Consider the following 27,022-nt stretch of genomic DNA (forward strand, 5'->3'; position numbering starts at 1 on the left):
GACTTCTTTTTTTAATAAAAAAACCTTCTTGAGTTTTAATGACTCAAAGTCTCATCTGATTTTGTGCTCTCTCCATCGGGTCGCATAATTGTTGACTTGTTAAATGTAGATAAAAATTTATCATCTTTTCATAACATCTCAACATTATGTAAGTCCCAAAAGATCGATTTTTTTTCAAATTTATAGCTGGTCTCTTGTACTTTTATCAAAAGGTATTGAAGACACCGACTTTTATGTAGTTGATAGATTCACGCTAGAAAGACTTTTTGATCAATTCTTGCTTTTTCTTGGGGATAATCTCTCGCGCTTTACCAACAAATTGATATACCCTAAACTGTTTTTCGACCCATAAAGCCCTCAAGATGGTACCACATGGACACGATTACCCCCTTGCGCTTCCATCCAAATTCGCCGCAAAATATGCTGTCTAATCCCGACGTGGAAGACCCATGCTCAACGGATCCGACGTGCATTTTTAGCACGTCAAGACTCCAACGGAGGGCGTTGCTTTGCCCGTCAGACGAAATTGGCATTCATATTAGGGTTCTCGGTTGAAATTTGGGGCAAATCAAATACAGGTTCCTCATTAATTCCGCCAAATTATAATGGCACGGTTACAAGAAGAATCACATAATCTAACATAATCTAACGGCTCATGTAAATGAAGCAAAACTGTATATAATACATTTTTATATACTCTGGTCTCTTATTGTTGCTGGTAAACCAATTTCACCACAACCAAAGTTGTAACCTTTGTCTCTAATTGTCCCCAAATGCTTAAAAAGGATGTATACAAATAGGCCCTTAGGACACCGCAATTCAGCAGCATCCACAATAATGCAGATATCCAAATGTGGATACATCATGTACACATTCTCTCATCTTCTACATGTCCCCGGTGCCATTGTGGTTCTAACGTCATCTCCCGCGACCAATGACAAGGGATCAGAAGGGAACCAATCAGCACAATGACTTCGCAAAAGGGTCGGTCGACCCACACATCTCTGCGCTCTTTCTGATCTTTTTCCCAAAGCTAATAGACCTCAGAGCTTCTTCGCTTTTCGGCTTATTCTTAGGTCGGCCACTACGTCTTACATCCTTCCCTGATAATAGCTCCAAGGCTTTCTCCATAGTGACATCCGTTGGCTTGAGGTTCTGCATTATTTTCAACATCCACAATGAGGACTACCAAGGCTCTATCTTACTACAGATCATCAGAAAAAATAGCAAACCAAAAAATCTGCCTCACGTTCATAAGTTGAGCAATCTAATCATCTACTTCAATGCATTTAATCAAACAGTTAAACCACCAAAAAGTGAATGAATCAGAAGCCAAATATACAAAGCTTCAATGTTGAAAGGAAAAAGCAACTATCTGAAGTTATTTAGCTGAGGCGGAAATAAGTAGATGAATGCAGGGAAAAAATAATTTACTTGCTTTATGAACTTCATTTCAGGATTACACCCAATGCAATATAAAAACAACAAAGAAATATGCAAAGATCTTCTATGAGTTTCATAAAACCTGAGACCATATAACCTAAGACTGTAATTGCTAAACCATGCCCAAAAATTGGCCAAGTATGTGAGCTGAATTTAAATAAAAAGACTCCATGAAATCTATTTCCACTGATTAAAGAGCAACTACTTGTCTAGATTTGAGTTAGGACGTGCTTCTTCTTTCTTATTACCAAGGACCAAGAAGAAAGACATGGAGTTTCCAGCATCACTTGTAAGTCACAACACGCTGATAAAAAGAACAGGTGCAAAAAAAGATAAAGCAAATTACTAGATAAAATCATCAACATCCTTCAATTGAAAAAATTGAAACCCTGGACTCTTGATGTTCTCAAGATGAATAATAAGTAAAAGAGGAGTAACAATGAGCTTTGCCTCACCAAGTGAGGTTGGCTACTTTGCTACTCACTACTTAATAATTCCACATATTCAAAATGCCTTCAGCAACTGTCTTCTGGCAAACTCAAGTAGAAACTTTCTATGATGGGCTTCTTGTCGGTTTGTTTAACGAACTTTACCAAAGTATGTTTTGTTATTCTCAGTGAACATACTGCCAACGCTGTTAATGAATGAAGTTAGTTCTCAGATCTAAAGGAAGCATAAGTAATCCTAATCGTGTGAGTCTGATTGGGCTCCATGGATTCATCCATATCACACACAGGATTCCCCATGCTGGAAGCAATTCCTTTTAAAATATTGAGAAAAAAATTTCCGAGCCAGTTAAACCTAATCTATAAGGGTGGAGTCAACTTACATCCTAAAGGAAATAATTAACATATTGCACTAAGAATACTATCAACTCACAATATAAGAAGCAGAAATAGATGAATCACTAGACTCACAATCTTGATATAATACCCAATTCAGAGACTTCTTCACCACTTTTATTGCTTCTGCATAATATGCTACACTTCTTTAAGACCAGGAAAGCAACACATGCAAAAAGAGAATGAAAGTTGATTGTGATCACCAAACAACGGAAGAGTATATTAGAGACGACAATCACCTTAGGAACAGAAGCCATTGTGCGTCTATGTCTGACGGTAAATCCAACCTTGGAAAGCTTCAAAATCACAGGCTGCCCATCCTTTGGGTGGTTACCCTGCAATAATCACAATTAAAATTGAGCATATTTGTAACTAAGAATAAAGAACAAATGTTCTAGTAATGTAGACATACCAATGTCACAGGATATCGCAACAACTCAAGAGCATCCTCGATGGTAATAGAATCCACCTCCTTTGTCTGAAGAAGACAAACTATAGTTAGTACTAATGCATAGATTACATATCCATTTATATCTCTATGGATTTGGCAGTGCAGTCTAATTATGTGGAGATATTGATGTAAGAAAACCAAAAAACTACAAGGAAACAAAAAGAAAATGCTCTGACATATTAAGAAATTACAGACTTATCGACTAAATTATCACTCAAGCCAAATGTGCAGTAAGAAAAACAAAGAAATGATATCTAAACCTCAAGAGATATAAGCTGGATACAGTGTCTCAAATCATGTAAGATGAATCTTTTGGTAATTCATTTTGATATTTCTTGCTCAATTCTGCAGTCATAGCATTTTGAATCAAATAGTTGAGTTGTAGGTCAATTTAAGATATCGCCTTCTGTGAAATCCTCTCTTTTTAGCTATATATTCAATTTGGACCTTTTTTAATTTCCATCAGGAAGTCCTTTGACACTTTATAGGCTTGTGAAATTCTGGCCTGTAAGGGCAGCCCCTTTCGTGTCCTGATTTTTTCTTGTCTGCGCCAAGGTTCTACACAGACTTCAGGCCTACTGGTGCTCAGTAATCAGTACCCAGACCATGGAAATTTTTGCTCGAACATGTCTTCTTTCAGACTCTAGGGTTTATTCTTCACCTTCTCCCACCTCTATCTCTCTCAAAAAGAGAGACTACAGGGGAGAAAGCTTTGTCCCAATAGCTTCCCCACAGAGCACAAGTCCAAGGGCATTTGGATGCACCCAACAATGACGGGGTACTGGTGTCGTCTTGTGTTGACACCAGTATTTCCTGGGTACAGAAGCCTGCAAAATAACCTCACAAATACGGCTATGGAATCAATTCTGATTGGTCTGGATCAATTTGCGAGGCCTACACCGAGCTATCATACATTTGCTGGAAACTCAGTTAGCAAACAGATGGCAGTCTCACAATTTAGTGCAGAGGCCCAGCGATGCAGCTAGAAACGTCGGACATCATTGTTAATTAAATTTACATGAGCAAAATCTGGCAAGCAAAATGACACTTTTGCAGCACAGACACAATAAAGCATCAACAAATACTGCTCTCAATGTCATAACATGACACAGCAAAGGGTACTGCACACTTCATCAAGCAAAAGTAAATGACAAACAAATAATTATTGCCTCAGATAAACCAAATGATCAGATAGCTGATTTTTTCACTAAGTGGCTCACTAGCTCAATAGGCCACTCCTTTCCAAGATGGACATCAATAGTGGCTCCTCTGTTATTTGGAATTAGGTGTGGTAACACAGCAAACATGTTTAATTCTATAAATCTATGGACTCAGCTGAAAATGATCTAAAAAAGGGGCTTGACAGTAATATTGATAGTAAAGAAAGAAAATTTACTTTTCAAGGAAGCTACGGTAAATATTTCTAGCTTCATTTTTCCATATGTTACATACATTGAAGATAGTAATTTATTTTTCTATTAACTCAGCTAGGTTGCTTTAGCATTTGTCTAAGATAGATATGGGGGGAATAAACTGAGGGTCTGTTCGGAAGGTTTCCTTTAATCTATGCTTACAATTCTTAAAATTTTTAACTATAGCTAACCAGTGTGCCCACTGTGGCCCTAGATGCTAATATGAGGCAGAAGACTTAGGCCTAGAAAGAACATCATATATAAAGCATGTAAAGATTGCCAAGTTCATGTGAGTTTTAATCGTACAATTCAAAGTGTGACCATCATCTCTATGTGCGATTTCTCTTTAGGTGTCCAAGACAACCCAGATCCTGTGCCCAAACCAGAATCCGCCCATGTCTTTAACAGTATTCCCAGTGGAAGAGACAATTCCACCGCATCAGGACTGTTCCATTGATGCAGTGGGGAAGTGAAAAACAGCCGAACAATTAAGAACAAAAAAAATCAAGGGCTAGAATCAAGACAAACTGCACCTACAATAAAGATATTCTAGGGTTTATAGAAACCCGGGATGTTTATTGAATGTGGAAAACTAGTGACAAAGTGACATAAAGACCTATTTGTACTAGGATTACAGATGTAAGAAAATCTCAAGCCTTGATCTAACATAACAGCTTCTGATCTCATTGGGTCTTGTTAAAAGTCACATGACTGCCTATGACTATTTATTAACCTAATAAAGAAACAAAAAACTAAATAAAAAAGAATTTTCTCTAAAAGCAAAATAATAGAATTATGCTCTGCATGACTCATCTTCAATGGGAGTGTTGACAGACGATGCCAATCTTAAATACTATGGAATGATAATAACGGGAATGGAAGAATCATAGCTTGCTCTCATCTGTGTCAAGCAAGGAGATCAAGCTGTCTAATTCCGAGTGAATGTAGCCACAAATATTTGGATCAACTAAGAAAAAATTTTCAACCCTTTCCACATTCTTTTCTCTGCATTGCAACCGTTAACCTCTCATTTTCCACTAAAACTATGCCAACACACTATTCCCTTCTACTCTGTGGGGAAAATAGAATGAAAAAAAAAGAAAAGGAAAAGAACAACAGTGGATAAAAGTACTATTGTATACCAATTGGAACAAAAAGAAGAAAAAAAGTATTACAAAAATTGAACATTAGTACGAAGATTGCTTTGAATTAGATTTATTTGAAAAAAGAAATAGTACCTGAGAAATAGAGGCTCTTTTTGGAATGTACCCCTTTCTATCTTCACCAAGTTGTACATAATATCCATATGGCCCATTCTTAAGAAGAATCTAGTAGCATAAAAGGATTTGAAGAAAAAAAGTTAGGTGAATGTATTAAGCAATTACCTCTCAATAACAAAGGACATAGAAGCTAACCTTTTCATTGGATCCTGGATGAAGACCCAGAAGTTTTGGCTCTTCGATTGAGTTGTTATTCTGAGGAGTAGCATTTTCTTCTTCTTCTTCTTCACCATATAGAGTCTTAGCAATATACCTATGTATCCAACCAGAGAATATCATTGGCAGCAATGGACATAGTGGAAGACAATATTAGATGTGCATTTTCCATTCATATTGAGAATCACAAGTGGCAAAGCAGATGCAGCTGAGACAGGACAAGACACTAGAAAGTTAAACTCAGCTTGTAATTTCACTTATGTAGCCGGAAATGGGCACACAACAATGCTTAATGTTCAATAAGCTAAGCAGCTGACAATTACATATCCATAGAAAGCTAAAAAAGAAATTATCCTATGAGGGAATAAAAAGAGGGCATACTGCGGTTCATGATTTGAGTAAGGACTTCACTATAAGAAAATAGCAATTAAAGTCATTTCTGAAATATGAATCTTCAGTTGAGGTAATGCAAGCAAACAATACAGAATTCCTCACACAAGCTGCAGTATTCGATTATTATTATTACATATTAAAGAAATATTGAATTAAGTTGTTTCGGGTTGACTGTCATACTTGAGTTACTTCTTGTAACAAAAGGCAGAGCAAAGAAATTACAACATACCTCTTCAACCATTTATTTGGTAAGTTATTAGATTTTGAAAAAGGTAGATTCCATAGGCATCAAAGACAAAGATCCTCAGCATCATAAAAAGAATTTCTTGCAAAAAAGACTGATATGATCAAAACTAAAAAACTACAATAGATGCAAGTACATCACCGACACCATTGAGATACTTCAATTAGTTTTAGCACCAAAAAATCGAAATAGCAATACAAAATAAGATCCTAATAGACAAATGCTTAACTAGATTTGGATCAATGTTGGTGATATGCTAGGGGTCCTGGTATGAGGATGGGGATGTAGTATGACAGTTGTCAAGAAAGCAGCATCCAAGGGGTAAGCTTAATTTGTCGATTTGGGTCACCATATATTTGAAGCATTCGTCAGGATCATTCACTGTTTTATATAGGAAGTAAAATGTTCCAGTTGATAATTTCGCTTTGAAAAGCATTGACTGTACAAAATAATAATGCACTGAAGAAAAGGTGTGTTTGGAAGTGTTTATGGTAAATGCTTATTTTGCTTTCCGTCCGAAATTGATCCCACCAAGATGAGGAAACACATTCATATTCTTTTTAATTTTAAATCGGGAAATAAATTGTTATTTCACTTCACATTCCAAGCCTCTAAGATCTTAAGGTTTCAAGCCTTCAAATATTAATAACAACCAGATTTCAAATGTTAGAAGAAAAGGCCAAAGAACAAAAGCAAAATAACCCACTAAGCCGCAAAGGGTCCAACTTATTTCCCGCTAATGAAACAGCCTAAATTAGATAATAGAATGCGTACTATGTTCATATTTTAAAATAAGGTAGCCTCACTGTGATCAGAAAGTGACTTTTGGTGCAAAATTTTGGTGGTAAAAGATTAGTTTCGTAAATTTTCAAATTAATAGGAGCAGGGAGTCACTTACGAAGGATTGCTACCAATTCAATCTTGGAGGGCTCTCCGGGGAGATTGATTTTTAGAGCCAAGCCCAAGATTGGGAGTTAGAAGCTTTTGCTGATTACTTTAATTGTTGAATGATTCTTACAAATACTTGGACTCTAACATAAGATGATTTTAGAATTGTGTCAAAGATTGTCATTAAGATCCTTTCACTGCCTGAAAGAGAAGACCGGTGATTGTGGTAAAAAGCTATTTGGAATGCAAAAATTCCACTACCGGTTGCTTTCTTTAATTGGGAAGCTTTTTGGGAACACATTCCTACATTGGACAATCTAAAGAAGAGAATTGTTGCCCTATAGACGTTTCCTTCCAGGAAAAACAATAGGAAGAAAAATAACTTGATGCATCTTATTCATTATCCCTGGATAAGATCTGTTGGCAATTGTTATGCCCCTATGGGGCTATGCTGGGTTATAGCTGGATCCAGTTAGCAAGAGCTATGGGAATGGCAGGGTATCAAATCCGTCTCATTAGGATACTCAGTTCCTCTTTCTACTTTATGGTTGTTTTGGAAACAAATAGGTAATTAAAAGATTGTTTAAAGTTTTATATCTTTGATGGAGTGGGGATTAACTTTTGGATCTAAAAGCTTTGATTAACAATGTGAATTAATTGTCATGTAAATGAGCTCCGTTTTGGCTTTGAGATCTTTCTGTAAATGTATTGGCACACCCTCCCCCCAACTATTTTCTCTCTCCCCCAATTGACCCATAGTGATAATCTTTACTGGTAGGGGCCAATAAAAGAAAACTAACACTAAAATTTAATTTGTTGTCTCTAAATAGATCAGCATGTTGTAGTATTGTTCCAATCACCAAAATAGTAACTGTGCACAACATACGACTCCAGTTCCAGTTCAACCAGAAGCATGGCTTCCCATTGACAATAATCTAGATCATCTCAACATTCCGAGTAAATTAACTCAATTTACCACCAACAGATAGCACTTGAAACAGAATCAAAAGTAGAAATCCTTTCAAGAGATTTGCATCTCAACTAATCATTTCTTCTTCAATGATAAAACAATATTTCTGAGGTGAATTGACCAATTATACATTGAAACGATTTACATGCTATACTACTACAAGGTAGAAAGTTTTAGGTAAGCAGAAAATAGTGATGACAGGCCAGTTAATATTAGCAAGTGGAACTCTAGCTAGAGACAGGTGACACAACGAAGGATTACTAGTAGACCAATCTGGAAAAAAATGTGTTTTACAAGCTTATCTGGTCGTGATGCCACATCATGCTCAATAATAGATCAAAAGTCCCAATGTCAATAATTTGCATAGTTAAAAATACAACTCATCACTCAAATGTCTTGTGCTCTCCGTGAGACACTAACAAAATGCTACAATTAGGACATAAAATATTTCCAACCATTGTTGAAATGTGAAAAAGATCAGGAAATAATAAAATCTAGAGCATATAATCTAATGACAGATCAAATCTGTCAAGCCTGAATTGGGTCAAATCTTAAATTAGGTTGATAATTCATGTTGGCATGAAATACATTTGTCTCTACTTTGCATCATTCTTGTTAAAATACCAAAACAACTAAGTTTCATTCATCACATCCGTGTGGTATTCTGGTGGAATGCATTATGTCATGCCTCCCAAGCCACATCAGAAATTTCTTTGGTTCAATGCATTATGCCGTGCGAATTTAAATCATGTAACGGAGTCATGGCTAATTTTGCCAACACTGATACAAATCTTATGCTCAATACAGTCTCATTTGCTGGCCCAAAAAAAAAAAAAAGTCTGACCCATCCGCATTCAAGTCATAACTTTGGCCTAACTTAGACATCGTGTAGTAAATACAGTTTAACACATCTGCATTCAGGTCAAGAACATCTGGATTCCAATCTTATGTTCTCATGAAGAATCATTACTGGCAAGATGCAAAAGATAATATGAAACAGGCATGCAATCTATATATACACAGAGAAAGAGACTCACTTGCACTTAGGGTGCTGATCACAACCTATAAAGTAGCCAGCACCAAACCTGCTTACTTTAAATATCAACGTGCCCTCCATACAACTGCAAAATCAATGGTTATAAATTATAAATTAACAGTGACTACAAAGGACAATAATATACCTTCATGTAAGCAAAAAGTACAGCATCTTTTTCCAATAGATGACAGACTCCATAAATTTACATCAAGCAAGCAAAAGCACATACAAACTGTCCACCAGATCAACTGACTAGACCAATCATTTACAATGAACAGTTTATAAGTTGCAATCTCGGACAATAGTCATGGCTCAACTTCTACAGATGAATTAAGAAAAAAAGATAGATTGATAAATCCAATGACAAGCTAGATGTTCAAGTAAATCAACAATTTGGAGGATAAAGCTAGATGCTTCTTACGTTCCATGAGATGTTCAAGTAAATCAACAATTTGGAGGATAAAGCTAGATGCTTCTTACATTCCATGATCAACACAAATAAACAATGTTTGCTTATACCTTGGACACGTCCTACTTTTATCAGGAAGAGAAGCAAATAAAAAGTCCCCAAATGTCTTCTCCAACATCTTCTCCACCTGCCAATTTGAAAGCATTCTATTGAGATGAAATTACTGTAGGCTCAAGGGGACAAAAAACCAAAAGAGCCATACCTGATGAATATGAACAGTGGCAGTGCGGTTGCAATATGAGCTAAATCGTGCCCAATAATCTTTCAGGAGACCTTTCCACTCCGTTAAACCAGCTGACACATTATCAAGCTGAACAGTAGTACTTATCAGACAAGGTCAGCCAAGATCAGCAGATATGCTGAAAATTGGAGTCATCATTTACAGAAAACACATTTTATGAGTTAAAAGAGTTTACCTCGGTCTCCATATCAGCAGTAAAGCTATAGTCCGTGACCTCAGAAAAATGGTGAGAAAGAAATGCTGACACCTAACATCAAAAAGCAGAAATAGATAAAGAAGTCAGGCACAGACAATTCTTTCAGCTGAGGGCCAAGCCAAGTGGAAAAACAAACTCTAACCCATTTTTCGTTTAGATGACATTCAAAGTACAAAGATAAAACAGAATAAACTGCACATAGGAGCTTTAAATAAAAGAACAAACAATAAATAAAAGCCTTAAATCACCTGTGTCACCGTGGAGCTTGGGACATTCAGCATTCAATATCAAACCAATGGTGATTTAAATAAAACCCAGTTCTTGTTATTTTTAATTTTCATTCAACACTAGAATCAAAGATCCATCTCCAGGTAAGTTAAAACTATGAGATTTGTGGGATCACAACCAACTATTCTAAATGCTTAAACTGTTGGACGAATGCGTGGTTTATTATTTAAATATTCTAATACTCCCTCTCATGCTTAGTCTGGTCTTTTGCCTAGTATTAAGCATGGAAATTTAATTGGGGAGGCAAATAGGGGCCTGGATGATTCGAACTCAGGACCTCCTAGCTCTAATACCATGTGAGATTTTGTGGGACTGCAACCAACTATTCCAAAAGCTTAAACTGTTGGACAAAGGCGTGGTTTATTATTTAAATATTCTAACATAAACAATTAATCTCTTTCATGGATAGTCTCCTATGGATCTAGCACATGCCTAGTCTAGATAATGACCAAAGAAACACTTCTTATTTTAGGGGAAAAATGACAAACCCCAGTAACAGACGATCTCTTTTGGATTTCCCAGGAAACTCTAACTTAAGCACATTTGCTGTCCATGGATGCAATTTCTTAAGCTACTCATAATACACCTTTGCAATTTTATGATTTCAAGAATCAGACTATCACAGAGCACTCTTTTTCCCAAAATCATTGAACCATCCTATTTGTTTACTGTGAACAGCCTTTAATCTCTTTCATGGATAGTCTCCCACGGATATAGCACATGCCTAGTCTAGATAATGACCAAAGAAACACTTCTTATTTTAGGGGAAAAATGACAAACCCCAGTAACAGACGATCTCTTTTGCATTTCCCAAGAAACTCTAACTTAAGCACATTTGCTGTCTATGGATGCAATTTCTTAAGCTACTCATGATACACCTTTGCGATTTTATGATTTCAAGAATCAGACTATCACAGAGCACTCTTGACAGCTTCACAGGTAGTATCTTTTTCCCAAAATCATTGAACTATCCTATTTCTTTACTGTGAACAGCCTTTAACTCTTAAATGCAGACTCATTCCACCTGACATTTGAATATATCAACAGAAATTTGATTTCCATCTCTTTACCATTCACCTTAAATCTTAACTAAAATCTTTTAAGCTGCATCCAACTTCACTTAAAGTAATGCTTAAAATGAAAACCATATGCTAATGATCAGACAACAACTGCTAAACCCTTTTACCCCTTACCATACAATTGAAGGGATCCATCCGTGTCCTACAATACGCATGCAATTCCACAAGTGCCAGCTGAGCAATTTCTAGTTACATCTAAGGCCTTCTCCCAAGTCTCACCCTCTTCATATGAGCTCACTTCCCTAAACCTCCTCTTCTCACTGAAACATCTAAAGTTCACCGTCTAATCTAACCAAAACCACCATAGACAAGTCAGATATCGTAGATGGAAGTCCTACTTTTCCAAATATTATTCCAGTAAACCGTAGTAAAAGAAAGAATCCGTTCATTCCTGTAGCCTAACACCTGAAAAACAAACATTCGTGATTTTCTTTTTCCAATTAACACAAAATTTCATTAAGAAGGTACCCAGGGGAATTACCTCTACAAAAAATTGCCTCAAAAGGAAAGCCACCCATAAACAAAATTATGCGTAAAAATGTTGCTCCTAACATTCCAACAAACTAGAAGTATGTGATTTCACTTTCCCACTATACCAAAAATGAAGGGTAGTTAACCAATTAACCCTAAAACAATCCCAAGAGAATTCAACTCCTTGAAACACCCTCTTATTTCTTTCCTTCCGATGAGACAGAAGATAAAGAGGAATCATCTTGGTTAATTTTCTTCTTTCCTAAGTTCCTAACAAGCATGATGCATAATATCATGTCCTCCACTCATGTCTAAAATGGAAGCATACTCTAGGCCCCTAATTACCTCATGGAAAATATTTATAAAAAAAAAACTATTGTATATTGGAAAATTTTTAATAGGTGGTTTTCTAATTAAGCTTCGCTCAAATAACCACTTATGCCGTCAGTCATCTTAAGAATCTCAATGACAACGTTCTCTCGCTACTGCATAAACAAATGCTTTTGACAAGGCTTTACCACCGAACCTTTTTACATCTAATTTGGGTTTACTATTATGCGAAATTTGTAACATAAAGCTTCCAATTTCCATCCACTCCCCTGAACAATTTTTACTGACAAATAAACTAAATTTTCTATTAACCATCATAATAAAAATCTCTAGTTCTCTCTCAACATACCTACAGCAACAGAGACAAGGTTAATTACCAAGGACTGAGTCATCCTACTGTATCTATCAACATGACACAATAACCTATTCTCCACTTATGTTGCTAAGAACCTACTCTCATTTGCTTTGGGAGATAGGTATGGTTTCTTGCAAGAGTACCTAGGGTACGCATCCCCAGTGCAGACCAACCGCAAGCAAAAAGATTCTAAATATCTGGAAAAAGATCCGAGTCAAATACCCAAGACAAACTAAAGGAAACACACAGCAATTTGCCCTTAACAATGTTAAGGAGCTTTCTTTGTTCTCCAGAGCCCTTGAAGAAATTTTTTCTCCAATCAACCTAAAAAATGGAATGAGATTCTTTACAAGCCACTAAAGATCAGTCCCTCAAAAGCTATATCTCATCCAACATAGAACTGACCACTAACCCATTAACACCTAGGAGCCAAAACACTATGTGGACAAGCATCAGTATGATGACGGGATTCCATTCATTACTGGAAGCCCTCTGGTTTCTCCATGAGAGATCCAGCAGTTAATCTCTGGGAAAAGATGAGCCATTTTGAGGAGGTGCTGACAAGTGGGAATAAATGTTTCTTTTGTGACCTCACATTAGTACTGGCTGTAGGCCTGTCTGGAATTTCTTCCTACATCCAACATAGTCCAAGTTTCTACTTTTCTTACCTCATTGTATCCATCTAGTCACATTCAAAAGATTCAGAAGAACCTAACACAGAAGAAAACAGTCTACAAAATTCATTTCTGAAAGTCATCACGTCGTACAGTCTATGCCTACGTAAGTCATTTTTATAGTTCAAATTGAATTTAGCAATGATTACTGTGTAGACAGAACTTTCATGATGTTATTCAGTAAAAAGCAACATACCATGCGGCCCCGAAACTCAGGATGTAGGACACGGGCTTTTACTGTCACATAATGTCTGTCCTGAGAACCACAAAGGAAAAAAAAGCGCATAATTAATTTGCTGCTAGAATAGTAATGACAAGGATTTATAGCCGACAACTGCAATCGCAGGAAACATTATTTAGAGGAATGTCTTTTCTCCATTTTTGGACAAATGTGTCTCCGATTAAGAGGCAAATTAAGCATGAAAGACTAGTAGAAGTTGAATTTGTTGCCATCAGGGTCCCTCCAACTGGATCAGACCATGAACAGACCAGATAGCAATTCAACCAGTTTAATTATTTAACTGACCACATCTTAAACGCTCTTTTGGTCTAAGTACTATTACTCCATGGTGATTCAAGAGCTCATATTTTCCTCATATGGTACAAGACCAGAGAATGGTGCTGGACCACTGTTTCACCACAATTTGTTTTTGCACTCAAATCTGAAGCGCCATATTTCAGAGGTAGCATCATCATTCACAAGATTGCAAAATTCACCAAAATGAAGATGGTAATTTTAGTTATGCAAGTAATTCAAAAGCTTTCAGTTTATGAAAGGATAATTATGCAATAGCAAAGTTGGAGTTAATATTTATTGGAAGAAAGATGGACAAGCATAGCCCATCAAGCACAGAAGGATTAAAGGCTCCGATGGGAAAAGAAGAGCCCTTAATTGCATTCAGGACCACTGTTTCAAGGAGTCAGATCAGCCTGGATTTTGGGAAAGCAAAAGGGGATGACTTTTATCTTACTCCATTAACTCAAATCAAAACTTGGATATACGAGGTAGCTCAAGATGAATTTCAATATTCTCTGTTGGCCAATTTTTAGTTGTTCATAATTCAATCAGATAAAAGACACTGCCATTTAATTATGATGCAAACGCTAATATACTTCTTTGGAAGTTCATGAAATCTGAAACTCTGCAACATTCTTTAATCTGCCTTGTTTTAATTTGTAACAGCCCCCTGGCCAATATCTCAACATGGATAAGGTGATAATTGTATGGAACACTGCATGTTACAAATTTAGTTTGATTAAAATTCCCAAGCTCACTCATGTTGATGATTTCCAAATTAAAATGACATTCATAGAAAATCACCCTATGTACATTCATGATTCTCAAATCTCAATGCTATTTGCCATCATGACAATTGCACAGTATCAGAACATTCACTGCCTTCTGCATGTTATTCTAGGAACTTACCTGCAGCACTTTCAGTGTGCTCGCATATGTAGACGGCCTCCCAATTCCAAGCTCTTCCAGCTTCTTAACCTTTAACACTTAAGATTGTAAACTTGCAGAATAATGCATCCAAAGGAAAAAATTACAAAAACTAGCATCAACAGTAAAATACACAGCTACCACTTTTCTGATCTCAACCAGAAAATTACTCTAGATCCAGTCAAAGGGATACTATATAGACCCCTCCGTGCCTTCCTATCTCTATGGAAAAACCGTCATGAAAACTGGAAAACACCAAATAAATATAAATATTTCACTCGTAAACCCTCCTAAACACCGTGAAAAACACCAACACATATTGTTATAGAAAGAGTAGAACTTCTCAACGATGCATGTCACAAGTACATCAACAAAATAATAACCTCCAAAAATAATATCGTTCTAATGAACTTCAGCTTTTCAGAATCATTCCAAACGTGAGAAGATGGAGTCTTTGCCAATAGAAGGCACTTCATGAAGATTACCCAAAACCATTCAGAAGAGTTCAATTAATATAAATAAAATGACAGGAACTTACTAATGCACCCTCTGAGTAGTGAGATGGAGGCTGAGTGTGGTGTTGCTTGGATCGCAAGTCACTGAGAGACAGTAAATCTCCAACCTACAAACAAATATACATTGAAGTCTTGGTAGAACTTGAAAGCAATCCAGCAATTATAAGCAAAAGATCATCATGAACAAACTCTCATATGCTGATATAGTTCTATCTCCTTATATGGATTTACTTAGCAAGACAAACATAAATTCTTCTATATCTTCTTAATATCCTACGTGGTTCTATACCTTCAGAGAGCTCAGTACTCCAAAAGCTTCATCACGTTCATTCCCTTCATTTTCTTTAGACCTCACTGTTTCTGCTTCCATATCCTGAAAATAGAAATACAGCTGTATTAAAAGTAGCTCGGCAAAAGGAAAAGTACCCATCCACAAGAATCGATCAGTCTAAACATTGGCCCTCACCAAAAGACAAAGCCTTTTAGGGTTAATGTTGCACTATACTACATAAAAACAAGCAAACGCAGTCAAAACACATTTAAAACTCAACTTTCTTAACAAACATTAGCAGATTCCCAACTATGCGATACTACTCAAACTTATCAATGGTGTTAAGTTACTTTAATTGAGTTTCCTTTGTTATTAGAGTTTTATTTCCTTTATTACTTACATAAGGGTATTATTGTCATATACAATTTATATTCAATATAAATACAATGGGTGTAGGGTTTTTGTTATCACAGAAAATCTACAGCCCCCTCTTTGTTTCTTTCTTTTACGTTCTCTTTCTCCTCCTTCTCTCTTCCTTCTTTCTCTCTTTCTACTTGCTGCGGGTTCTCTAGTAAGTTTTGTGACAAATGGCACTTAGCTCTTTCATTTGAAGTAAGGTTTATTCCTACTATGGATTCGGTTCAGACATTTTCAGTGCAGAAGCTGACTAACTAAGATGCTCTTCTGCAAAACCATGGTTCCATAGACCAAATTTTACATACAGATATATAAACCAATTAAAAACCAAACTCCTTGTCCTTTTTTCTTCATTAATCATCTATTAATGCCTAGTATGTAGGTCAGAATACTGGCAAAGAAAATAATATGTTTGACTTTTGATCTAGCTAATACACTCGGAAGTAGCATAATATCCAATTATAAATGTTTGCTTATGCTGCAAGTCTCCACATGGTTATCTTCATTTAAGATTTCAGTTAGCTTCTAATTAGGGAGAAACCCTTTCAGATTCTATTTTAACCACTTGTAAAATCCAGCAAGACTTCCTAATCAAAACAAGGTTCAATTTTACTTTTTCTTGCACTCAAAACCATGACTCTACGGATACTCTTGAGTGTGCTGCTATATCTATTTGAACATCCTCCATATGAATGTTATTCCTCATCAAATTCCTGAATAAGCTTGTTGGTCTTTCAGAAATTGCCAGTACCATTTCGTACATTTGACAAGCATGTTAGTTAAACTCTACCCATTCCGAAATAACAATACTTTACCATAACAAACTGAAATGGCACTCACAGCAATAAGCTGCTTGGAATTTCACACATTTTTCAACATAGAAGCCATGACACAGTTGTAGCAAGCACAACATTGCTAATAAGATTTTATACCTTGAAAACTGCCTGGTAACCAAGAAAGTCAATTTTTGAGCTTGAAGAATTCAACATAATAGACCCATCTGCATTCCCAATCTCCACTTGAATCTGGATTAGAAGAAGACTTAAGTCCGCGATCAACGACCTTCAGGAACAAGATAAAAGCAGGTACGAATAATACAGTTGATAAAAGCAACAAAAACTGAGAAGACTATTATAGTTGAACTTGCTTCAAATCTAATTCAAAAAGTTGATATTGCTGGGGAAGGATAGAACCTCTTCCATTTCCATAACCATGTGCTTTATGGATATCACTCCTAAATTTCCAGAACTGAGGTCTAGTACTCTCTCATCAAGAACAAATTTAGAGTAGAAGTTTACAAATGGTACCGAATTTAAGCAACTTCACTTAACCTTGATTATCAACATCGGCCAAGCATGCATTCCACTAGTCAGCGAAGGGGCGGTAGAGAAAATTATCAGATATACTTCATCCTAAAAATTTTCATCTGAGGAAGAGACCATGGGAACACATTGATAACCCTTCACAGTCCATTCTGGGGCTTTTCCTTCATTGTAACTTTTTGTTTTTTCCTAGGGCATTTTTGGAATGGGATAGGACAAAGATACTAAAGCAATTAAAGACATTGCGTATTATACCATTCTATAGAGTATTTTCATGCTTGGACAAACTGAAAAGGCCTACACTAGTTAGGGAGAAAAGGAGAAGGAAAGGAAAGGAAAGCTCTATAGTAGAAATTCATGAAGCTTATCATTAATCAACCAGTTAAGAGTGTACAACTTATCCTTACCTGTTTAATTACAGCAGGTTCCATTTGGCACGCAACGGTACGAGACCAGATAATAGTGTACAACTTCAAAGAATCCTCATCAAGTATATTAACTAGCGATGCTACAAGACAATAAAAGAACATTAATAGCATGCCTCAATCTGTATTACACTAGTCAATATATCTTGGAAAGGTGGTAACTTTACATGGTAACCTCCGGATATCAGTTGGTCTAATTGCTTCATGAGCTTCTTGAGCATTCTTCACCTTCTTAAAGTACTTGCGTGCAGTCTCTGCTGCAAAATCTGATCCATACCTGCATTACAGACCAATTCAAGCATATTAGACCTGCTATCTTCATCGTTTACATTAATTTCATAGTTAAATTTCACAAGATCAAAAGTCAACTTGATGATTAAACTACATGCCATTCATAGGAACATCAAACAATTTAGCTGACTGTAAAATTGCTGTTACACACATATGCATTACTTCCTAAGTTCTAGCTTCATACACTTTATTCCATTCCAAGAACCAATTTCATGGTACAATAAAATAATCTCCAAATGGTAAGGATGCTTTGGTGTATAACAACGAAAGAGATTGGATCTTGTCTATAAAATCTTGCTACAAGCTGCTAGATAGGGAGGTTGTTGGTGGTAGAACAGAGTTTCCTTGGAAAGCAATTTGGAAAGTGAGGGTTCCAACTAGAGTTTCTTTTTGTTGGTTTTTTGTTTCTCTTGGGAGGCAACTTGAGAAGATTCCTTACTTTAGATCATGGTTTAGACAAGAATTGTCTGGACAATCTCCTATGCTTGCACAGAGTCATGTTGAATTACTGGAGGTTCTATCTAGCAAACTTTGAGCTTGGCAGGGCATTTTTTTTACAATGGCAACAAGAAAAGGACTACCTCAATTTCTCTCTCTCTCTCTCTCTCTCTCTCTCTCTCTCTCTCTCTGTGCTGTTTGGTAGATTTTGGAAGGTGTGGAACAAGAGATCTTTAGATGGAGAGGAATCTTCCATTTATTTTTTTATTGAAAATTGGCTTGGCAGTCATATACTTTTTGTATAGTGGATAATTGCAAAAGGATGTAACTGTCTTTGTTAATATAGCTGATGATTTACTTTGCCAATCGTTTTGCATATAGCTTAAAGTTATATACTTTGGAGAACTGTCCTGCATATGGCTTTAGTTGGGCTCTTTTGCATGAGGGTTTGCACCCCTCGGTGCCTTATCGTTGAACTTTTTATATATCAAAGAAAAAGTAATAACAACCTCAAAACAGTGAAATGACCACTCTGATGATACATAAAGGCAAAGAGATCGCTACCCCATTCAAATGGAAAAAGCCATGGGATAGAACTTTATTTCACAGGTGGTTGAACATTAGGTAGACTCTGAAATAAGCCAATAAGCCACTTTCTTAGAAAGCAAAAGGAGCCATAACATTAAAGAGCTAGCTAACAAGCCCCAAACAGAAATCCAGTTCAAAAGCAACCCAGGAACCTGTAGCATTGTAAAACACAATAGAAAAGGCATCACACTTGGATGTCTCATTTATAACTTCCCTTTAACTCCCACAGAATTTGCTTGATAAAATCTCTTCCATGTGCAATAGAAGTCACTCTTTGACAAAGATGCAAATTTTTAGCCAATCCTTGATGTGAGGGAAATCGATTTTTATGGTGACACCATCAGTGTCTGCAATTCCAGACCAACTATACTTGCACCAGCATCTAAATAACCAAATTGAGAAGAAAAGAAAGACATCTTTCAAACCTTGGACAAACTTCTCACACAAAGTCAACCACGTTAAGCTTAGACACTCTCCAGCCCTTCGGTTATATTATGTGTAAGAAGTAGAAACTGACCTAATTTAAACCCTTCCCTCCAAGAATCAAAGTCAAGGAAACAAATGAAAATCCTACTAATACAATTGAAATAAGAAACCTCGAAAATACTTCACACAGGAAATTTGTTCAAGGACCTGAAACTCAAATAAAATTCCCTGTTAAAGTTCTAACAAGATAAATGTTAGCAAAGCAGCTTATACTTATAATAAGTAATAATGGAGACTACACATGCAAGATCCAATCTTTCAAATATTCTAATGCAAAGATATCATCTTACCTGTCAATCACCAAAGAGCGTATATCTTTCACAGCCTCCTCAGATATCTAAAACAAACTCAAAAAGGTACCGTCAGAGCAAATTGTCAGAATCAGACCCCAATAAAAGCAATTTATCACAATAAGCAAATAAACTAGACAATGCCAAATCACTAGAATAAAGGGAGTGTAGATGCAAACTAACTGAAATATTACAACCTGAACCAAAAGTTCCTTAACAGTTCAAACTTGAATTAAGAAAGAATAAATGTAAAACAGCTAAGCACATGACTTCAGTTGGGAGAATAACTAAATTTGGTTCCATATAGCAAGTAAGACTTTGGTTGGGGGAAGACACGTGCCTCTCTAGAAGAAGAAAGTCTTTCGCAATGAAAAAAAAAAAAAAATATAAAGTAATAAAATTCCCCAGTAAATCTCCAGTCCTACTTTTGAATATACATTTTGACACCCTCTTAAAATTAATTTCCTCAAAAACGGCTCAGCACCCCCCTTGATGGCCACTTCACAAAACACCTACCCCTTCTTTTTCACTTTCTCAACAGGACATGAAATCCACAACGTCACAAAAACTCAACATGGAGTATCCCATTGGAACCAAAACTTATTCACAACCCAAGCTTCAATGACATACAGCTTTTCCAGTTTTACAAAGGATTGAAGTCTAGCCAGAAACATATCAAAAACTTTTATGTAAAAGAGCAAGGACTTATTTTCAGGAAGGGCAACACAAATGCACAAAACAGCACAAGTATGATAATCCAAAAAAACTGTCAAGACATCAAATCCACTATGAGGAAGAAGGGGTGCCAACCCATGTAAACAAAGAGCTCAATGTTGAGCCAAGGATGGAAGACGCTTCCACACTGTACAAAAAGTATGGAACTTCCAACCAATGTTCAACAAGTGCCTAGATGGAAAACTCTTCCCCTTCAAAAGACATATTTTCCATTCTTCTCCAACCAACCAAAAACATAGAAAGAGGACTTGGGCATGAGAAGATATTTGAATACTTTGCCATGCCTACAATTCATGCTCAACAGACCTCACTAAAACCCAGCTTAGCCCAATAGAACCATAAGAAGAAGTCTAAAAGTTCTCATCCATGGTTGTCGAAGACGATTCACCACAATCTCTTCCTCCTTTTGGCAAAAAAAAAAAAAAAAGAAAAGAAAAATAGCACATAGTGGCCAACACTTTACCTCTCTTCTTCGGTTCGAAAAAGCTTTCAATTCCAACCAAAGAAAGCAAGCCAGAGAGTGAAATTTTGCTTTCCAGATAGCTTCCCAAGGAAACCCATCTTACCACAATAATTCAACTCCTCTATTAGCCCATAAAATGCTCTTGCAGAAAATTTCCAACTTTTGACACCACCTAACCCACAAATGATCATAGCCCCCCCAAAAAAAAAAAAAAAAAAAAAAAAAAAAACCGACAAATGATCAAAGCTTGGCACAATGCTAGAATTATATGACAAATTCAAAAAGTCAGCATACATTTCCTTCTATATGAAAATGGCACACTAATGACTTATGATGGAAGTGATGGAAGAGGCGTATCTACTCTAATCAAATAGAACAGGCTTTGACCCCAAAAAATAAATAAATAAATAAATAAATAAAATAGCACAGGCAACAACACTACCAGAAAGAAAGTTTAGGGGTTCAAAATTTACAAATGACAAAGTACGACTATGGCTCAACACTTCATCCTAACATCAGTGCATATTATCACTGTGATGAAAAAATAACCAATCCTATCTACTTCACTTCCCTAGACTAACACATCATTAAGTCTCCAAAGATGTCGCTTTCAACATTTATTGAAGCAACCAATATAAAAAGTCCAGACTATAGGTTGAGTACTTACCCGCTAAAAGGGCCTAAAAGTAACTGTTAGTAAAGATCAACAAGTAATTTAAAAGAACAACAGTGATGCCAGTAGAGCATGTACAAGCAACTAGATAACTTCAGGACAATCTTACAGAAGAACAGCACCTACATGTAAACCATCAGTTCTGATGTATGTTATCAAACCAACTGCCTTGCCATCTGATAACTGTACCCCTTCGTAAAGCTTTTGCGCAAGCTGCATTCAAGAACTGATGTGAATAAGATGATTAAAGCAGCTTCAATCATTTTGTTATTCAAGAACAAATTCATTCTGTTTCTATTTTCATTTTTAACCAACCAATAGGCAAAGTAGAGTTTTGGACTTCTAGAGTTAGGAAAATATCAAACATACTCTCAAATCTTAAGTTTCTTGAAAATCAATGACAAACACTTGAAAATGAAATTCCAACTTAGTTGTGGCACTTGATAATAAATATCTTAAAAAACTACAGAACTATGAGAGAGGAAATGTTTGCTTTGAGCAAATTCTTAAATTAAAAGTGTTATCTTTAGCTAAATTCAATTTCTTATTAGTGAATTTAGTTATCAATAGAAGAATGTTACGAGTAATATTAGGACTTTATAAAACAAGAAGAATAATATGGTCTTCTCTGATATCATGAGTCTAATAAAATTACTGCGGTTGGAGGTGCCGAGAGGGGGGGAGAGAATCTCATTATACATAACTTGAAAAAGAAAAAAAAAAAGGAAAAAAAAAAGATTAAACTTTAAGTTAGATTCAAAATTCATGAAACTTCATTTTTTTTAGCATAGTTTTTTCTCATAGAATATAAATATGAGTAAAATGCTCTAATCTGATAATATATGTGCCAGCATGTATAGTAAAATGAGGGTTGAATAGAAGAAGAAAGACAAATAATAAAGAAAAAATGGAAAGAAGAACAAACAAAAATCAATTCTCCCTGCACGTCACTCATGTGTAAACGCCCAATAAGGCTGGGCCGTCTACCTTCTTTTGCAACTTTGGCATGAACTATAAAACAGCTCATGTGGTTTGGCAACCAGCCAAAGAGTGACATGTGGTGCACTCTCAGAGAGTGTTGAGCATGGATCACACAATGGTGTTTCAAGGATACGAAAACATATTTACCTTCAAAATCAATCTCTCAGACACTCCGGCAAGCAAACAACTGAACAGTTCCACGTATATTACTATCTACAGCATGATTACCTCTAGGCTTAAAATTTATGCACTTGGAAGTAAATTGCATGCTTCTTAACTTGCAAAAACTGTTTTTCCTGGTCAACATATGCAGGCATCTGTTGAGAAGGTCATCAGAATTTTAAGGTTATAACCTTCATAGTGTATGTGGCTGGAAAATGTAATTTATTGGCAGCATCTTGCTGAAGAGTCGATGTGATGTAAGGTGTAGGAGGGTTCCTCCTCGTCTTGTTACTTTTAGAGGCAACAACTTTGAAACCTTCAGATCTAATCTTCTCTTCAATATCTTTTGCCTCTATATAGGAACCAATTGACAACTGGTTCAATTTTGTCGAAGCAAAATATGTCAAGCGGGATGGGATAGAAATGGATTTTAGGGAAGGTTCCAAACTTCTTCTCTCAAAGTCAACCTCGAAACTCCAATACTCTTGCGGAACAAACTTATCGATTTCCAATTCTCGATCACAAATAAGTGCTAAAGCAGCAGACTGGACTCGCCCGGCTGACTGGCAACCTGGTAGTTTCCTCCATAATATAGGAGAAATATTAAAACCAATCAGATAATCTAGAGCTCGGCGTGCAAGGTAAGCATGCACCAAGTTTGCATCTATTTCTCTTGGTGCCATGAGTGCAGCCTTGATGGATGATTCAGTTATCTCATGAAAAACAACTCTTGCTATAGTCATATCATCACGTAAAGCATCCTGCTGCTGCAACATCTCAATGATGTGCCAAGCAATAGCCTCGCCCTCACGATCAGGATCTGAAGCTAGAATTAGACTATCTGCTCTGAGAACCAAGACAGGAAGAAAGCATTCAGAAGCATAGTTAAATACCAAATTATTTGCCTTCCATACATTGATAGATGTCGCAGATAATAACATTAATGCATAACCTAATCTCAATGGTATGGTTTTCATATTCATAGATAGATACTTTACTATTTTCGAAGACTAAAATCTGGTTGAATCAAGTTCATGAACTATTCGCTGAGCTCCTGAAAAGTCCCTTAAGTAAAACACTAGTATTTTCACTAAGAATTGTCATGAAGAAGTAAGTGGGATGGAAATCAATACCCGCTTAGGGCAACCTTGATACTCTTCAGATGGGTCCAAGCAGCAGAAGGCACCTCCCAGACCATACTGAAGTCATCATCAGGACGAACAGATCCTGATCGTGCAGCCAAGTCCCTTACATGACCATAGCTTGGAATAACTTCAAACATATCACCAAGATAGCCTTGAATAACCTTTGCTTTTGTAGCAGACTCTACAACCACAACAGATCTCCCCTCAGGAGGATAAAGTGACTTTGAAATCCTCTGACTTGGAGAACTCACTTTGTTGATTGCTTGTTCTTTCTTTTCTCCCGATGGCTCAACAGATGTCTTCACAGATTTTTTCTTTGACTTTCGCACTTTCTTACCAGAACTTGTTTTTGCAAAAGCAGAAACCTCAAGGAGTTCCTTGGAGTCAGGATGACTTCCACCTGACTTGCCCTGCAAAATTAACATCAGTTAAGATATCACAGCATGATTTGTTTTTGTTTTTTTTTTAAAAGTGCTCCTAACTATTCCCAGATTTGCAATCACTGACCTCCAAATTCGATGCGGACAAGGATTCGACTTTCTTCTGGTCTGACACTTCTGCTTGAGAAGCACTTTTAGAATCTTTCTTCAAAGGATCACGCTTTTGTTCTTTGCTTTTTTTGCTCCGTGCAAGCTCTCGTCTCCCTTTGCTCTTATCCTGTTTAGCGCCGCTAGCAAGCGATGTCACAGATGATGAACCCAAGTTTACTTCTTTTGCTGTATCTGCAATTTTTTCTTTGACTTCTACTGAGACATCCTCCTTCAAAGATTCTGATACAATGGATGAAGAAGCAGCAGACTTTTTACTTTGAGCAGCTAACTGCTTTGCCTTCTTCCAATTTTTTTTGAAACCCTTAAAACCCAATCCAGTGGCACCTCTTATCCCATCCCTTACAAAGGCGTCATCATTTTGATTAACTGGTTGAGAACTTTGTGAGTAAAACCTAGTAGCCAAAGCTTCATTACCAGGGAATTTGACTCGAATGCTAAAGAATAAACCATCTCCTGCGGTGCTCGAAAGTACAGGTCTAGAGTGAAAAGGGCCAAAAGACAGACCGCCGTGAAACCTTGTAAAGCCGTTACCAGCTTCCTGATTCTTAAGATGTTTAGTCATAAGCGCACTAGGTGCGCTTCGAGTTTTGAGGTTAGAAGACCTCGTAAACAGCTCTCCAGTACAAAATGAAGTTGAGCAAATCGACATTCCGCGATGATTAAGAAGCGTCCCCTGCTGCAACTGCAATTGCAGTTACAAACGACAAGTCAAATTAGTATAACCAATCAAATCAAATGACAGCACATTCATAACCATACGACGATAACATGCGCAAGTGTCGTCAAACAAATGATTTTTCGACCCTTTACTCAGAAAGCATCGATGTTTCCCATTTCTACTCGCACTTTACTTCTCTTTCGGTTTAGCAAACGAACATGCTCCTACCATCTCCGAGGTACATAATACAAAAGAGTTAACACGGCCATTCGGCATAAACTCCCCATCATCCCCACCATTCCCAAAACAGAAAATCCAACCAGCACAGAGCAATGCCACGGAGACAAATTAATGCTCCATTTCTTTTCTTTTTTTCTTTTTATTCATTTGGGTTCAAGAATTCAAATGGGCAGCCGAAACTGATGAGCAAGAACCTGAGCCACGGAGGTCCGAAGACGACGGAGCGAACACAATCGCGGGTCGGCGGCCGATATCGATAAGCTCCTACTTAGCCGGATACTCATTGCAACGGCGGCGCTACCATTGGGCCATCGGCTTGCCACCGCCCATTCCCTCGCTTTCTCCTCCTCCTCCTCCGGTACGCACTCGGGTCGTCGACGTGGGAAGCGTCGGGCGCGTGTTGAAGTTGCAGCAGCGGGAGAAGCAGAGAGTGGAGAGCGGCAATGGAGCAAGAAGAAAGAGGCTGTCGTGATGTCTGGTCGGTGAGGGTTTAAGCATATCGTTGAGGAAAGGCTTTAGGCGCCTTTTAAAGGGTTGGACTTAACTGTCCGATTTTTCAAGATTCTTCGTCGGGTCGGGTCATATGCCTCTGGATCGGGTCCCGGCCCATGTGGAGTTCCTCTCTCTCTCTCTCTCTCTCTCTCTCTCTCTCCTCTGTGATGGGAGGCCCCATTTGATCCTCACGTCTCGCCGGAGTTAGCGACGGAGAGCAACGATCCGGTCGGATTAATCGTACCACATACCGACCCGACCCATTTGAGTTGGGATCAAGAATCCAAACTCAAAGCAAGAATTGATAACATCAAGTGTGATGCAAGAGATACTAAATCCGATATATTAAAATGGTTTACAGGATGTGTTGCATTGCAAGTAAAGAAATTGAAGCATCAAAATAAAGAAATTTTGATATATCATCGACCGTGCGATTCAAACAAAGAAATATAAAATATATTGTGATTGGTACTATAGATTGATTCACAAATCATATGATTAGTCACCACTAATTATTTAATTTTATTGAATTTATCTAAGAATCTGACGGAAATGTCAGTTACTCTGTATAGATTTGGACTCTACCAAACAAAGTATCTCTAATGATGTTCTATATAGCAAGTCTCTTCTGTAGTTTATGGTGGGCTTCATTTCAAATAAGCCTATTTATATACCCATCATCCTATCGTATTTACTTTAGATTGGGGATCTCAATTTCTGAAAGTGTGTTTGGCATCAAATTGACCAGAAAGGACATAAGAGGAGACATTTCCTAATCCGTCATCATCATTATTTGAGCAGATTGGTAATTATTTAAAAGAACGTGTAATGGTACAAATGATCTATTCACTTTTATTGGAAGTTCGAGATCATCTCTCTACTTTTTCCCCCTAAGTCGTCTCTTTACTGTTTGAAAAGGCATAACAATCGTCTATTTTCCATTCTAATGATGTATTTATGTGACATGGACTTGATGGTATTGAAGATTATGAACATGGATTTTTTTTTTTTTTTGATATGGACCTTTTCGTATCGAAGATTACTAGCATCAAAAGTCGTCTCTGTTCTCTTTATTGTGCCAAATCGCAGCATCCATGGCCTTTCTCTCTTCTATTCTCTCATCCAACATCTCTCTCTATCTCTTCTCCTGCCACCTCAAGTTCGCGGCTTTGAACTTACGGCCATATTTGCCGGAGCTCCCTCAATCTAGCTTCTTG

The 27,022-nt window shown here is 37.0% G+C and overlaps 1 protein-coding gene across 1 annotated transcript; it reads right to left on the bottom strand.

Moving 5' to 3' along the window:
- Window positions 1-641: 641 nt before the first annotated feature.
- LOC104437275 (DNA topoisomerase 1) lies at window positions 642-25,803 on the bottom strand. The gene is made up of 22 exons (XM_010050193.3): window positions 25,508-25,803; window positions 24,372-25,097; window positions 23,853-24,274; window positions 22,911-23,565; window positions 21,703-21,789; window positions 19,706-19,752; window positions 17,780-17,889; window positions 17,595-17,695; window positions 16,798-16,890; window positions 15,467-15,550; window positions 15,201-15,284; window positions 14,645-14,713; window positions 13,415-13,474; window positions 10,001-10,072; window positions 9,787-9,894; window positions 9,635-9,711; window positions 9,117-9,200; window positions 5,564-5,681; window positions 5,387-5,476; window positions 2,698-2,763; window positions 2,525-2,620; window positions 642-1,155 (listed from the first exon to the last, which is right to left on the bottom strand). The coding sequence occupies exons 1-22, from the start codon at window positions 25,595-25,597 to the stop codon at window positions 961-963; spliced, it is 3,534 nt and encodes a 1,177-aa protein (XP_010048495.2). The 5' UTR covers window positions 25,598-25,803; the 3' UTR covers window positions 642-960.
- Window positions 25,804-27,022: the final 1,219 nt, after the last annotated feature.

Source organism: Eucalyptus grandis, chromosome 3, assembly GCF_016545825.1.
Source record: "Eucalyptus grandis isolate ANBG69807.140 chromosome 3, ASM1654582v1, whole genome shotgun sequence".
Taxonomy (NCBI): domain Eukaryota; kingdom Viridiplantae; phylum Streptophyta; class Magnoliopsida; order Myrtales; family Myrtaceae; genus Eucalyptus; species Eucalyptus grandis.

Excerpts from the sequence above, each read along its gene's own strand:
- LOC104437275 (XM_010050193.3), bottom strand. The coding sequence starts at position 25,597 with ATGAGTATCCGGCTAAGTAGGAGCTTATCGATATCGGCCGCCGACCCG. Across the intron at positions 16,891-17,594 it reads AACCTGCTGTAATTAAACAG|ATTCAAGTGGAGATTGGGAA; the intron begins GTAAGGATAAGT and ends CTTCTAATCCAG. Across the intron at positions 2,764-5,386 it reads AAAGAGCCTCTATTTCTCAG|ACAAAGGAGGTGGATTCTAT; the intron begins GTACTATTTCTT and ends TGTCTTCTTCAG.